Source organism: Tupaia chinensis, unplaced genomic scaffold, assembly GCF_000334495.1.
Source record: "Tupaia chinensis unplaced genomic scaffold, TupChi_1.0 Scaffold144426_1, whole genome shotgun sequence".
Taxonomy (NCBI): Eukaryota; Metazoa; Chordata; class Mammalia; order Scandentia; family Tupaiidae; genus Tupaia; species Tupaia belangeri.
Genome location: NW_006204286.1, coordinates 69,483 through 85,449, shown reverse-complemented (window position 1 = coordinate 85,449; position 15,967 = coordinate 69,483). Strand labels below are relative to the sequence as shown.

The 15,967-nt window shown below is 33.7% G+C and overlaps 1 protein-coding gene across 2 annotated transcripts in view; it reads right to left on the bottom strand.

Moving 5' to 3' along the window:
- Positions 1–736: 736 nt before the first annotated feature.
- ZNF711 (ZFX family zinc finger ZNF711) overlaps positions 737–15,967 on the bottom strand; it is a 27,303-nt gene continuing 12,072 nt past the window's right edge. Inside the window, exons 5-10 of one of the 2 annotated variants that reach the window (XM_006167010.2) lie at positions 10,990–11,145; positions 9,918–10,055; positions 7,081–7,218; positions 6,188–6,235; positions 4,616–4,759; positions 737–3,364 (exon numbers count right to left, since the gene is read on the bottom strand). In XM_006167010.2, coding sequence (XP_006167072.1) covers positions 2,187–3,364; positions 4,616–4,759; positions 6,188–6,235; positions 7,081–7,218; positions 9,918–10,055; positions 10,990–11,145 — 1,802 coding nt within the window. In that variant the 3' untranslated portion in view covers positions 737–2,186. The remainder of the gene's footprint in view (positions 3,365–4,615; positions 4,760–6,187; positions 6,236–7,080; positions 7,219–9,917; positions 10,056–10,989; positions 11,146–15,967) is intronic. The other variant, XM_006167011.2, reaches the window with a different exon arrangement.

Below are 15,967 nucleotides of genomic sequence, written 5' to 3'. Positions count from 1 at the left end.
CATACAGTGGTAGCATATGTGAGCTTGCTAGAAATGCAGAACTGTAGGATCACTTCACACCTATTGAGTGAGCATATGCATTTAAACAAGTTCTCTAGGTAAACTCAAATAGACATATTTGAGAAGCACTGGTCTAACATGCAAGGCTAATAGGTTTCTTCTTTGTCAATGATTAAAGAATAATTAAATGCCCAACTGACAAAAGACTCTTAACAATGCTAAATAGCTAGAAATATAAATTCTAATAAATGGTGGCTAGTTGAATATAGCATGTTACTTTTGTGCTTACTTATAAAAAAATCTTTCCCAAATATTTTTAGTCAATACAATCAATATTTTTCCTTTTGGATGTATATTGAGAACATAATTAAATGTATTTATTTCTCAGGACTGTGTCATTTAAGCAGAATTTTTAGTTTCTAATACTAAATCTGACATCTTAAAATAGGCACCTATATTGATAGTATTTCATCATGGTTTCTGCAAATTATGTACATTCCTGAGAAATAAGCATACCATAATCATTATAATTATTTAAATCCTTAATTCGCCTGTTGTTAATGCATAAAATTCACAAGGACCAAACTGCCTAGGAGAAATCTGAAGCAAAAGTCTTTTAATAAAAAATGAGTATTACACAAATTTAAATAAACTCATAAAACATTGAAGTGCAATAAATGCTTTTTATTGTATGCTCATTTCAATGAGTAACATTTAGAAATAATAATCCCACGTAACAGTGACAATCTTATTTTACACTGTGTACATCATTTACAGCCACATAACACACAATTTTAGTATATTTTCCAAATTTAATATTCTGAAGTTAAGAAAGATAAAAAATTTATTCTCAAGGAACTTATTCTTATCTGGTGCAAAAACAGAAGGGTGAACATTTTTTGAAATACAAAGCCACAGTAGAGCATGAAAAAAAATTACATTTTAATTATGTTGAACAGATGAATGTAAACATGAAGGAACTAAAACTTAAAAGTACACATCATATGCATTACGTTTATGAACAGGATTTTCATTAAATTTCCCTAAACCAGCTTTTAATATTAAGCGCCATTTTGATTTGCAGCATGCTAACACAAAGAGTTGTTAAAGGGAAACATATTTTAAATTTATACACTGTAAACTGAATATCCACCTCCGAACTCTATTGGCAGCATTTTGTTCTGTTAAATACTGCATAAATACTGCCTCAGACTGAAAATGCATGTTAATAATATGATATATAGATTTTAAAAATTAAAATTTTTCAATGGCATAAAATTGCACCTTAAAACATTAGAGCAAGTAAGACTAGAGAAATACTTGCTAATAAGACTGTCCTAAAAAAACCTCTAAACATTATAATATTTAAGAAAACTGTGTTCTCTCAATTTAATATTTAATCATTAAGAAATATAGTGCTGACTTTGTTTGCAACACTACTGTTGCATCCATTTTAGAAAGCCACGATTGACTCAAATATACTTTTGTCATATATGCCCTACTGAACAATTCACTTGAACATCAGAAAAAAAAGGGAACTTTAATCCGTAGACTTCACCTTAGAATTCAGCACAGAATGCTATATTTTAAACATCCTATCCTGTGATAAAATATTAGCAGCTCTGAAATTATTTTTTCAATAGTACTGAATTAATCTAAGCTGTTTTCCAGTGGAATTTCTTTTAATGAATACACAAAACTTTTGCCACTTCTGGAATTAAATTTCCAGGTGAAATATAAAAGGCTCAATGAATAAGTGACCCATGGATGACTACATTTTTATTTCCCCACCCCATTTCTAAAATTGCATAAAAGTGAGGCCTGCTTCCTTTAGCAAAGCTTTGCTAAACTCTATTCTCTTTTCAGAAACATTTGTCTCTAGTATGACCGGCCAAATAAAACATTTGTCTTTTCTTTTCCAATCTTTAGTTGGATTATGTAAATAATACTATTAAATAGACACTTAAGTTTTTCTGCAACCATTCTATGGTGCTTCTTAAATTCTTTAAGTAAATTTCAAAGGGCTATGAGATCCCCCGTGAATTCAAATTATTTGAGATCTTTAATACAAAAAATGTAAGTAAAGTCATGGTTTAGTATCAAGCTTTGAAACCAGGTGAAATAGATTTTCCTTCCAAGTAGCATTTCATATTTCCTAAATAGCTTCTTTCTTTATATTGATATTATTACATAAGAGCTTCCTTGTGGTGCCTCATTATATGCTGATTTTTTTCTGATGGTCTTCGGAATCCCTTCTTGCAGAATTCACACCTATGTGGATAGTCTTTTGTATGTATTGATATCACATGTCGTTTAAAGCCAGATGCATCTGTAGTGCTGTACTCACAATACTCACATTGGTAAATCTTCCTTCCAGTATGGGTCTTCATATGTTTTTTTAACTCATTTTGTTGTCTAAACCCTCTCTTACACCTTTTACACTTCAATGACTGATCCTTAGTATGAACTGAAAGGATATGACCACTAAGAATAAATGGGTCAGATGTTTTAAAGTCACAATGCCTACACTGATGAATCTTCCTACCCTTATGGATATCACTATGCTTTTTGAGCTCAGAAGGACGATGGAAACCTTTATCACAGACTTCACATTTGTGAGGAAAATCCTTAGTATGAACAGATATGATGTGCCGCTTAAGGTCACTTGAGTTGGTGCTCTTGTGGTCACAATGAGGACACTGGTGTGTCTTATGTCCTTGAAACAAATCCAGATGGCGTTGAAGCTCTCTTTCATCACCAAATGCCTGGGGACAATGCTCACATTTATATGGCAAATTGTTACCATGCTTAGACTTAATGTGAGTTTTCAAATTTGATTGATCTGCACACCTGAAGACACAATACTGACACTGATATGGCTTCTCACCAGTATGGGTTCTCATATGTTTCTTGAGTTCAGAAGGATGTCGAAAACCCTTCCCACACTCAACACAAACATGAGGAAAATTCTTGCTGTGAACAGCCAGCAAATGTCTGTTCAACAGTCCTTGTTCTGCAGTTTCATAGTCACAGTATTTGCACTTATGCATTTTCGGTTCCTTGTCTCTTAAGATAAGTTTATTTGAACTCAGAGGACTAGCCTCTCTGTATCTTCGTGTGTATTCTGTAAATTCATGTGTTTTGTCAACTTTGTTTATAAGCTTATGGCTTTCTAAGTGGTTATGGAAACTCACTTTCTTGTTAGTTGTAAAGTCACAATCTGTACACTGATATTTTTTTCTCATCAAATGATCAGGATGATTCTTCATGTGTCTTTTTAAGAATCCCCTGGATTTAAATTTTTTTGTGCAAATATGGCAAGGGTATACTGTCAGGGGCTGTCCATCAGGACCTATTATAACAGCTAGATAAAAAATTTAAAAAAAAAGAAAGTTAGGAAGTTGTGACATTTGGTCAGATAGCTTTAAAAGTTGTTTTTAAAACAAAGGTGCCAAAATTAACTGACCCTCACTATAGGAGAACTATACTGCTGAATAAAATCCTATAAGGTAAAATTGCATATTAAAAGCAATTGATGATAAAGTAGCTCACTAAAAATTAATGAGCATCACTTAGTAGGGTACTCACCTCTCAAAATGCAGTGTCACATGTACTGTGAAAAACAGATACAGGCACCCTTTATTGTTAAACCAACCTGAAAATTCTCTTTTAAAATGTCTTTTGGATAAAGAACAAATAATAATGTCCTAAGAACCAATCAAAAAGGGTGGAAAAAAAAACAGTTATCTATCATACACAAGCAGTGGTACATAGGGAGTAGGACTACCCTGTAAACAACTGATTTTTTCCTTTGATGATCAAAAAAAGAATAAAATATCTTCCAAAGAGATCAAGTAATTATATTTTGCATAATTATAATATTTATAAAGTAGAATATTTCACCTGTTTGCCATTGCCGAGTTTCTCCCCTTCTCCTCTTCTTGGCTTTTTGTTTAAGTACTTTATTTGTATTAATGCTATCACAAATCTGAAGGTACTGTGCTGCTGTATTACTTCTGTTTTCTAATGATGGATCCAAAGCATTTCCTGAAGAAGAAAAATCAGTATACCATTAAACATATATTTACACACTTTTGGTTTTGTTAGATGAATTACTACAGATGACATGACACCAAATCATCATTGTGGTAGTAAGTATTACAAAGTATCCATCTTCTCATTCTCTTTTTTTCTTTCTCATAGACTCATACATGCAAACACTTTGAATAGGATATCATAAGAAATTAATTTTAAAATATCCCAATCTGATCATCCTAGAGGAATAAACCGGTAAGTCACCTCTCAAAATGCAGTGTCACATGTACTGTGAAAAACAGATACAGGCACCCTTTATTGTTAAACCAACCTGAAAATTCTCTTTTAAAATGTCTTTTGGATAAAGAACAAATAATAATGTCCTAAGTACCAATCAAAAAGGGTGGAAAAAAAAAACAGTTATCTATCATACACAAGCAGTGGTACATAGGGAGTAGGACTACCCTGTAAACAACTGATTTTTTCCTTTGATGATCAAAAAAAGAATAAAATATCTTCCAAAGAGATCAAGTAATTATATCTCGCATAATTATAATATTTATAAAGTAGAATATTTCACCTGTTTGCCATTGCCGAGTTTCTCCCCTTCTCCTCTTCTTGGCTTTTTGTTTAAGTACTTTATTTGTATTAATGCTATCACAAATCTGAAGGTACTGTGCTGCTGTATTACTTCTGTTTTCTAATGATGGATCCAAAGCATTTCCTGAAGAAGAAAAATCAGTATACCATTAAACATATATTTACACACTTTTGGTTTTGTTAGATGAATTACTACAGATGACATGACACCAAATCATCATTGTGGTAGTAAGTATTACAAAGTATCCATCTTCTCATTCTCTTTTTTTCTTTCTCATAGACTCATACATGCAAACACTTTGAATAGGATATCATAAGAAATTAATTTTAAAATATCCCAATCTGATCATCCTAGAGGAATAAACCGGTAAGATTAATGCCAGAAACTGAAATCTTGACATCAGACTAATTTCTCACCAATGAAGGCTAATGAAATTAAAAGAATCAGGCAAGAAATATACATGTATCAGAGAACAACAGTTACAACATGTTAACTATGTGAAGTACATAAAAACAGATCGCTTGTATGTATGCTTTAGAACAGTGCATTTGATGTGAAGCACATTAACTATTTTGTAAATTTTACTCAATTCTTCCCCTGAAAACGTCAGATGGAAAGAAGAGACAGGCTCTCCCAACAGGGTCTTCATGCTGTGATCCACCCCCAGCCTCAGTCAGCCTAGGGTTACAGGCACATGCCTGGTGTGTACAGAGAGTCCTTGGGACACAAACCCAGGACCTTCCCATTTGGGCTCAGTATCACAGAGTGTTGTATTATTGCTGTGACACCACAGGTAGCCTAAGTAAGTATTAAAATTTATTTTAGGAGTTAAAATAAATGTAGCTGACAGTTTACTGCAATTTCAGTGGGATCAGTGTACAAAAAATAAGATACTTAATAAAATCCCAGTTCTCACAAATCTGTTGTGACATCGTGAAATTTGGTTGAAAAAGGTAGACTTACAAAATTGTCAGGTTAGCTTATATGCTGTTATATATGGCTTTCATCAATCTCTCTGAAATCTACACTGAAGTTTAGAAGAGTCAACTATTTCCCAAGCATGGAAACAAATCAACCATGTAATAACAATAAACAGAGGGTATTAAACTAAAAAAAAAAAAATTTAAGCTGACACATGGGTTTTATATAATAGTTTATATAAATATACTGGTTGCCATAGAAATTAAGAAAACAGTTCCACCCCAAGAAAGACATTAACAAGTGGTTGATAGGAATAATTTTTATTTTTCTGTCCAAATTATTTCTATTTTATGATTTTTTCCATAATAACCTTTTATGGACCATGTGATAAGCTGTCTGACACTTTTATCTTGAGGAAAATCTAAAATGAACTGCACTCTCAGATTAACACAATCATGTCCATATATAAATTAATCAATTCCCCAGAGGGGAACTAAGTAGATTAAATATGACCAGACAAATAAGAGTCAAAAAAATGTGTCTGTAGGCACAAACTAATTACTCTTCACTTACCAAGCAATATACAAAGCCAGATATTTAACTTACATCTCATATACAATGATGTCTCACCTGATGTTTGACAATCTTCATACCTTCGGGAAACTCTTCTTTCATCTCCTGAAAACAAACAAACAAAAAAAGACTAATTAAAAACTTACATGCTGATTATAAGGATTACTAGTGGGTCACATCTTAATCTACAAAATCTTATTTTGTCCATTATTCTTTGGATTAATAAAGTCTTTGCTGAGTTCTTCCACTCTCCTAGATTTTATTTCACACGCCGAAAATAAGGGCTGTTGTCAGCATCCTTGGAATTATCATTTGGAAAAGTTTCACTTTTAAATGAAAATCGGGTAGATAAAGAGTATACCCAATATTTAAGATGCAAAATAAATGACTACTGAATGAAAGAACCTTTGATAGGACCAAGGTTAGATAAATTAATGGGTTTGAGCACTAAAACTTTTTAAAGTAGAGTATATCTAGATCATCTTGTATATTACATAAGAATGAGATAAATTGAAAGGGGGAAAATAGCTTAATAAATTTACCTTCTATTACATACTTTCTAAAAGGGCACACCTGGATTTCTCTTTATTTTCAAAAGTCCCAAATTTTATGACGTGTACTGTTAATAAACATGTTTTTGCAAAAGGGGAAGGACTGGTTTTCAAAGACTATTTCTATTTTAGAAAAAAATTTTGGTACTCACTTATATAGGCAGAATTTTAAGTAGATTCTACTGAAAAATACAATGCATTGAGCAAGGTTTATTTTAAATAATACAAGATATGTGGTAGAAAAATCATGTAAAGTAACTAGAGATGAATTGGTCCACAGCAAAACCTTTTTCTGTATTAGCCAACCCATGGTGGCATTAGCACAGCATATTTATGGCCTAAAGGCTGATTAAATACATATGTTATGTACTTATCAGGTGAAAAATGTCAGTGTCCTACCATATGCCGCAGCCCAGACAACAGGGAAAACTGTTTTATTAACATCAGAGTCCTCAAGCTGAATCTCAGGGAGAGAAGTTCCTTCCTCTTCCCCTACAATGACTTCCATGTAAACTTCATCTGCTATTTCAGCGCAACCTAAATTTTAGAAATAATTGCTTGTTTATAACCCCAAATATTTAATAAGTGGGTAAAAAATCCAAATAATTTAAATCTTATCTTTTGAGGTTTCAGTTAATTTAAAAATTTAATTTTAAAATACTAGGCACTTTTGGAGGCTAGTGCCACCAGGAGATTATTTACCAAAATTCTTTTCCTCTTAGAACCAAGTCCTATGAAAATAGCTTTTTAACTATATAAAATTTGTTCTTGAAATACATCAACTGATATTACAGTTGATATACTACAAATGTATAAAAAGGATTATATTCCATAAATTTGCCTGACAGTTTTTTGGAACTCAGCATTACTCATAGAAATAATATTAGAGAGTGATTCACACAATGTCACATACTACACTATGCTGAAGTGCAGTACTATATGTGTAATGAAGAACAGTCAAAAATACTAATTTAAAAAATTTTAAATAAAAATAATTAAAATTATTTATGTGTACATATAATAGCAGTGCTTAAGAATATGTAAACACTTCAAGAGATTATATTTTAAGAGACTACTCAGAAGAAAAAGCATTAAGTGAGGGTTTCTTTTTTTTATTTTTTTGAGAGGTTTTTGCTACAGGGCACGTGTACTTGCCAGAAAGACAGAGAGACAGAGAGAGAGAAAGCAAAAAATCACCCCCCAGGGGAGATGGCCATGCCGCAATTCCTTCTCCTCCAGTCTCTTTCTCGGGATCTTGGGCAAGCACACACACACACACGCCCAGCATGAGTTTAAGCCAGGACTCAAACTGCAGTTGACTACATGGCAGTCCAGTGACATAGCCATTACGCAACTGCTGGTCCCATGAGGATTATTTTTTAAAAACATATACTGTAGGGAACCAGCAGTTAGCATAATGGCTATGTCGCTGGACTCCCACGTAGTCGACCGCGGTTCGTGTCCCGGACCCGGTGGCTTAAAACTCATGCCGGGCGCGTGTGCGTGCATACCCAAGATCTCGAGAGGAGAATGGAGGAGAAGGGATTGCAGCGTGACCATGCCCCCTGGGGGGTGATTTCTCGCTTTCTGTCTCTATGTCTCTCTCTGTCTGTCTGGCGAGCACACGCGCCCTATAGTGAAAACCTCTCCAAAAAAAAAAAGAAAAAAAATATATACTGTAAAAAATATTGAAATCTAAAGAGCTACTTAATATATTTGGGTTGTTAGTAAAGTCGTGACACATATTTTTGCACAGAAAAATATGTCATGATTTTACTGATCTAATAGTTTATGTGAAATAATCTGTTTACATTTAGCTTATTAAATAGGAAATTGGCTTGAATTTATGCTTTTCCTCTGATTCACATACTGAGATCTTCCATTCACCATAGAAGAGATCTGGGAGAAAATGTGGTAAAAATGTACTCCACTTCTCCCAAGTTTCACCTCTCTCTACTAACAAGAAAGAGACACTAGTCTAAGTTTTCAACATTCCCCTTGGAATTCTGGTATTAGTTAGCCTATGACTCAGTCTCCCACCTCATACCATGCCCCTTTCTTGAATTTTTTTTTTAAGAAATTAGAGACATAATATAAATTATTGCATAAAACTCCTTCCTTTCTATCCAATTCATCTCTACTCATTTAAAAATATTTTTAGCTGTCATATACAACTCATGTTTGGGGTAGAATTCAGCTCCCCCATGGCTTTTAGGAAAGGAAACTTGAGGAGCAGATATCAGAGTGCAGCACTGGTAAAGACCAGTATTATTAAGGTACTACAGTGAAATTGAGGCTCTTGCCCTTCTAGGCTAAGTAAAGTAGTAGGTTTTTGGTTTTTTGTTTGTTTGTTTGTTTGTTTTTCTCAGCAGGGCAAAAGGAAAGAAGTAGCTTTAGGGAAGGACTACATTTCTATATAAAAGTGAGGAGAAAGAAAAATATCTTCACAAGGAAACACACAGTTTGACAGGAAAGAACACCTGAGGAATTTTCACTCTGTGGTACATAGTCCCAAGAAACCTTAAGCAGGAATTACTTGGAGACCATCAACAGCATAATAAATTGAGATCCATGCAGCTGGTCTTAGAAAAATACTTATGCAACTAATCCTTCACTGAGGGAAGAACAACCAGTAAGCCCTTCCACTGCTAAATCCCAAAAAAGGCCAACTGTGCTCACTGCCATGTGGAAAGAAGACTAACAGTAGAGTTAGTTATACGTAACTCTAATCCTGCCTTCCTTAATTTTGGAATGGTCTTGGATAAATTATTTTGAGTTTTTTTTCTTTCCCATAAAATGAGGAAGGTATCACCTACCTCAGAGATGTGAGAATTAAATGCTGGGTTATTGGATAAGTCATGACACATTTTTCTATGTCATGAATTTTTCAATGACCCAAAAATACCTATGAAAAACATTCAATAACAAATGCAAAGTAAAAAATCAATAATTCTTCTATATTTGTGAGGTCAAGAACCGTATATTGATCATCTCTGTATTCCCAGTAGAGTAATTTAAATACAGCATGTCATGCTTGGTGATTTGAAAAATACTTGTATGCATAAGTGGTAAAAGAACCCTTCCCTTCTAAAGTATATACTTATAGTAAAGGGTTAGGATGACTTTATTGAATTTTGTTTTTTTACAATGCTTGTATCTCTGAGATAGCTTTTTTTTCCTTTTTAAGAATTCATGGTGGCTACTAATAAGTCACTGCAGTGCCATTTTTTCCTTACTGATATCATCTTCTTCTTGAGAAGAATCTTTAACTGCCATGTAAACCATCTTCTCCCGCTGCATTCGGTTCTGGTCAAGTACTCCAGCGACAGAATGTCCACTGGTATACTCACTCTCTGTGACAATTTCTGTTCCACCTTAAAAATTAAAACATATATCAAAACAGAAAAGTATCATGGAACGACTCCTTTGTAAGACATGTAAGAAATATTTTATTAAATTCTAAAATAAACTTCAAACTACCAAGAAAAATTTTATATTACATTTTCAGTTATCACTGAAAAATAACAAGTGCTAAAACTTACATCACGCTTACATGCCAAACACTATACAAGTCTTTTACATATACCCATTTAATTGTCATGATAGCACTATTAGGCAGTTACTATCATTATGGTCATTTATGGATGAAGAAACAGAGGTAAAAAGAGGTTAAGTAAGTCACTGAAGGTCACTTGGCTAAGTAGCAGAACTGAGACTAAAACCCAAACAGCCTGCCTCCAGAATTCATGTTATTAAACAGTCATTATAATTTCTAACTCTAAACCAAATCCTCTCCAGTAATTTGGTTTTATATTTTTAGCAATATTCTACTCATTTTTAAAATAATCTAAAAAGGACATATTCTGCATTGTTTTATATTCATATATGATTTTTAAAGTATAACATCTCCCCTGCAAAAGAAAAACTTGTTAAAAAGTCTATGCTTTCAGGACAATTTAAAAATAAATCCTATAGGGACCAGCAGGTGGTGTTACAGTTATTTCGCTGTACTCCCATAATCACCCGCGGTTCAAGTCCTGGACCCGGTGGCTTAAAACTCATGCCAGGCATGTGTGCCCCAGATCTCAAGAGGAGAATGGAAGAGAAGGGATTGCAATGCAGCCATCTGCCCTGGGGGGTGGTTTCTCTGTTTATGTCTTTGTCTTGCTATGTCCCTCTGGCAAGCGCATGTGCCCTATAACAAAAGTCTCTCCAGAAATATTAATTAAATAAAATAACCCCCAGAAAGATAGGAATAAATTCTAATTCCTCACTATTATAGCAATAGCTTAAACTCAATCTTTATACCTATTTCAACATCATCTTCAGCCTCTGCTTTAAATATATATACTTTTATTACTTCTGAACCAAATCCATCTTCTTTAACATCTTCTTGTGAACCATCACTGCCGATTTTTAATGGTGTGTTCCCCATATGCTCTAATTTCTCTCCAACATCATCCACTGTAACATATGAAAAGGAAACTATTTCAGTTGAAAAATACCATTGGCATTTAGTGGGTTCTAAGTATAAGTGTCATGTGAAATTATGTATTAACCATCTACTCACTATATTCACTAGATGACCTATTATGCAGCCATTGAAAGTGTTATATTTCAAGAAAAAACAGTATAGAATCCCGGATTTACTACATGATAAAGAAACCTACTCAGAAATTTAATTTTATATATATATGAAATACTTAACAATCATATAGCTTTAATTAAAATGGCTAGGGAAAAGATTAATTTTCTATCACTTTCAACATTTTAAGTTAAATAATAAAACAAAAATTAGTACAGAAAAATTAAAAACATGAAATATATATTACTCATCAAATAAACTCAAACAATTCCTAAATTAAACAGCAGCTGTTGCTAAAACCATTTCATAAATGAAAGCTAGGATTTATAAAAGAAAAAACATAGAGAACACCTAAATGATTTTAATAAAAGGGTTTTTCATGAATTATAAAAACAAAATCTTTTCTTAAAAGTTTATTTCTTTCATGAAAGAGCAAGCGAGAGAGAGCACATGAGAAAGAAAGATAGGCACCCTAGGGTGATGAGGGTCTTACCTCTCCACAATACCCTTTCCCCAGTCCTCCAGCTAACACATATGCACAAACATGTGCATGTTTCAGGTCATCTCAGAAACTGAACCCATAGTTGACCACGTGGCTTCCAGCACTGTGGATTAGTAGTATACTACCATCTATGCCACCGAAGCAGGGCCAAAAAATAAAATCTTAGTAATAAATACTCAAGTTTCTGTTGAGTTGATAGAAAACAACTTCAAACCAGAAATTTTGTATACTTCTAGACTGAGCAATGTATACTTTACTTCAGAATCATATGCAAAGAAAATACCTAAATAAAATACCTTTTCTTTTTCATTAAAAACCCAATGCTTCGGTGCATATAAAAACATAATATACAAAGGTAAAGTAACACTATATGAGGACATATTACTTATATTTTAAGTGTACTTATAAAATTTTATTTTCTATTACTCAGGATAAACATTTATTTATTTTATTACTTTATCTTTAGGTTTTTGCCAATAGAGCATGTGTGCTTGCCTGAGATAGATAAAGTAAGAAATCACTCCCCAGAGGAGATGGCCACACAGTAATCCCTTCTCCTCCTCCATTCTCCTCTTGGAATTTTGGGAATGCATGCACAGGCTCCCAGTGTGAGTTTCACGTCACCAGGTCCAGAACTCGAACCCCAATCAGCCATGTGGGAGTCCAGTGCCTTAACCACCCTTCCATGCTGCTGTATTATATATGAATGGTTTAAAGTATCCACAGTTCTCTCTGGGATAAGCTGAATTAAAACTATAGATTGCAAAATTAAAGTTCATAAAATGAAATACACATTTATACTGTTTTGGCTACTTTTCAACAGTTTAGTACCATAATTTTGACATTAAGTATTGAAATTATTGTTATTAGTTTCTCTGTTGTTTTTTTTTTTTTTTTGGTTGGTTTGTTTTTCAATTTCCTCAGAAGGAAAAGGCACCCTCAACAGATTTTCATACCAATCCTGCCACCAACTCTGCAGCCAACCACTATCAAAGGCACACCTGAAATATTCAGGTAGATCCATGACACAAACATGAAGCCTTCCCATATGGTCTTTTGCATCATGCAGCAGTGTTCTTACTGCCTGTGTCACTATGGCTGAGCCTCACTTTTTCAATTTTCTGTTTCTATTCTCTTTAAATTTAATGTCCACACTTTAATGTATACATTATTTTCTACTTGGGTTACATTCCTCTATATGAACAATTTTGAAATGTACTTAGTAACTGAATTTGTTCTTTATTTTAAATTCATGTATGAGGATAATTATTAAAGATGTGGGTGTGCAGTTTTAAAAGGTAAACTATCAACTTGATGATTTATTCTATATCCTTTGTTATAGAAAGTACAAAGTTAACAGACACTTAATAGTAAAATTGACTCGAGAAATAAATCATCAAAAACTCTACATAATGCAGAGAATACCCAACATACTTAAAATTCAAGCTTAACCTTTTGAGTTGTAAAGCATGCAATATTCACTCTCTACAGTGTTTTCTGAAGCCAGAAATAAGTGGGTAATATAATATAGGTACTGGGTTCCACCGGCACTAAATATGATATAAAATAGTAAAGTACTTTATTTGCCAACACCTTAAGGTTTGGTAGCATTCGATATTTTTTATGACCCACTGGTACAATATGAATAAAATTTCATTTTAGCAAAATAAACATACTACTACTTTTTAAAGCTAAATATGCTTTTCACTTTATCTCTTTTGTGTTAGATATACAAAAATTATATGGTGGGTATGATATAATAACAGGGATGGGATCAGGAAATATGCAAAAGATTGTATTTCACAATGTAGTTGAAAAGACAAAAAAAATAAATTAGTCACATTTACATTTCAAACATGTGCCACTCCCAGGTATCTATCTACTCAAGAGAACTGAAATTATGCTGACACAAAAACTTGTACAACAATTATTAATAATAGCGAAATATTACTCATAATAGCAAAAAAAGTGGAAATAACCCAAGTGAGCATCAACTGATGAAATGATAGACTAAATATAGGGACTATTACTCAGTAATAATAAAGGAATGAAGCACTGATACATGCTATGACATAGATGACCCTTGAAAACATTATGCTATGTGAAATAAGCCAGACACAAAAAGCTACATATTCTATGATAGTATTTATATGAAATGTCCAGGATAGGCAAATATGCGCAGACAGAAATCTGGTGAGTGTTTGCCAGAAAATGGTTGGAATGAGAGATTACTGCTAAAGGATATAAGGGGATTTTTTTAAGAGTGATAAAGTTTCAAAATAGATTATGGCGATGGTTGTACAACTCTGTGAATATACTAAAACCCACTGATTTGTACGCTCTAGATGGGTGAATTGTATGGTGTGTAAATTATCTCAATAAAGCTGTGATGCTTTTTAAAAATTACAAAGGCGTTAACTTTTCTCTTTTATTCCTCCTGGAATTGGTGAGGTTGGAATGAGTTCTCCCATGACGACCCTATCAAGATATTTTGCCTTATTAAAAAAATATAGGTTCAGCACAGTCAATAATCCCCAAAATAGACAAGTGGGATTACATCAGACTAAGAAGTTTCTGCATGGCAAAAGACACTGTAATTAGTATGAATTGACAGCCCTCAGAATGGGAAAATATTTTTGTAAATTACGTATCAGATAAGGGACTGATCACCAGAATACACAAGGAACTCAAGCAGCTGTTTGGAAAAAAAGATGATCAGCCCTATTAAAAGATGGGAGAATGAGTTGAAAAAAACACTCTCTAAAGATGACATACGAATAGACAAAAGGCATATAAAAAAATGCTCAACATCTCTCATCATAAAGGAAACGCAGATCAAAAGAACAATGAGATACCACCTAACCCCAGTCAGAATGTCTAAGACTAAAAAAACAAAAACAAAACATGATAAGTGTTGGTGGGGGTGTGGTGAAAAGGGAATTCTCTTATACTGCTGGTGGGAATGTAAATTGGTCCAGCCACTGTGGAGAACAATTTAGAGATTCCTCAAAAATCTACAAATAGAACTACCATATGATCCAGCAATTTCCACTCCTTGTTATCTACCCAAAGGACAGAAGAATTCTTCATCGGAAAAGTGCTTGCACATCGATGTTTATTGCGGCACTATTCACGACTGCTAAGACATGGAACCAACCCAAATGCTCCTGTACAGATGAATGGATGGAAAAACTGTGGCACATATACTCTATGGAATACTATTCAGCCATAAAAAAAAGCCTGACTTTTGACAGAAAGTGGAAGAATATGGGAGATTTACTGCTGAGTGAAGCAAGCCAGGCTATGAAAGCGAAACATTGTATGTCCCCACTTAATATATACTGAGTGTCTACACTCTATGACTGAAACTGATTTGACTACAGGATGTACAAACACAAGAGATGGGTGTGAATGCCAGCTGTGGTATGTGTAGGGGAGTGGGGCTTGGGGAAGGACATTTGGAGGAGGGATATGGAGGCAGAGAATTGACGGGACAAGGAGGTGTGGTGTTATCTGTTGAAGATATTTTGATCAACTGGACTAGGGAAAAATGTTCACATATTGAAATGTTCACTTTGTAAGCTAAATAATGTGACTGAATGTATAAAAATTTAAAAAAAAATTAGGTTCCTGAAAGAAATGTGAATTGATCTTTAAAAGTAAAAAGTTACTTAAATATATTGTACAGGCTCATTATAAAGCAACTTCCCTGCCCCAGTCACATTTTTCAAAAAGGAAATAATCTCCTATAAAGTGTCTTATGGTTGTCAGGTATTTTTGAAGAAAGAATACTGCATCTAGGACAACTTTAAACAGACAAAGTTATCCTATTTCATTTACAAGTTACTCAGCATAAGTGGAAGGGCCTAAACATTGGCTAACATAAAAAAATTGTGGACTGGCTCCATGGCACAACAGTAACATTGTGCTCAAGTGAAGCTGAACCTATATGGAGGATGACAGGTTCCATTCCACAGTTGACCTGTACATGTACACATCAGGTGTATGCACCAATGATCCTGAATGGCTTGTAAGTATGGGAAATCACAGTGTGAGACTCTGATAAGGGTGCTTGCCCTCCTTTTTCTCACACACAACAACAACAAAAAGGATTTAGGAATTGATATTCAGGTTTAGCCTGAATATGGACTAAACTCAAATATACCTCAGATATTCAAAGACAACTAACTCCTTACCTC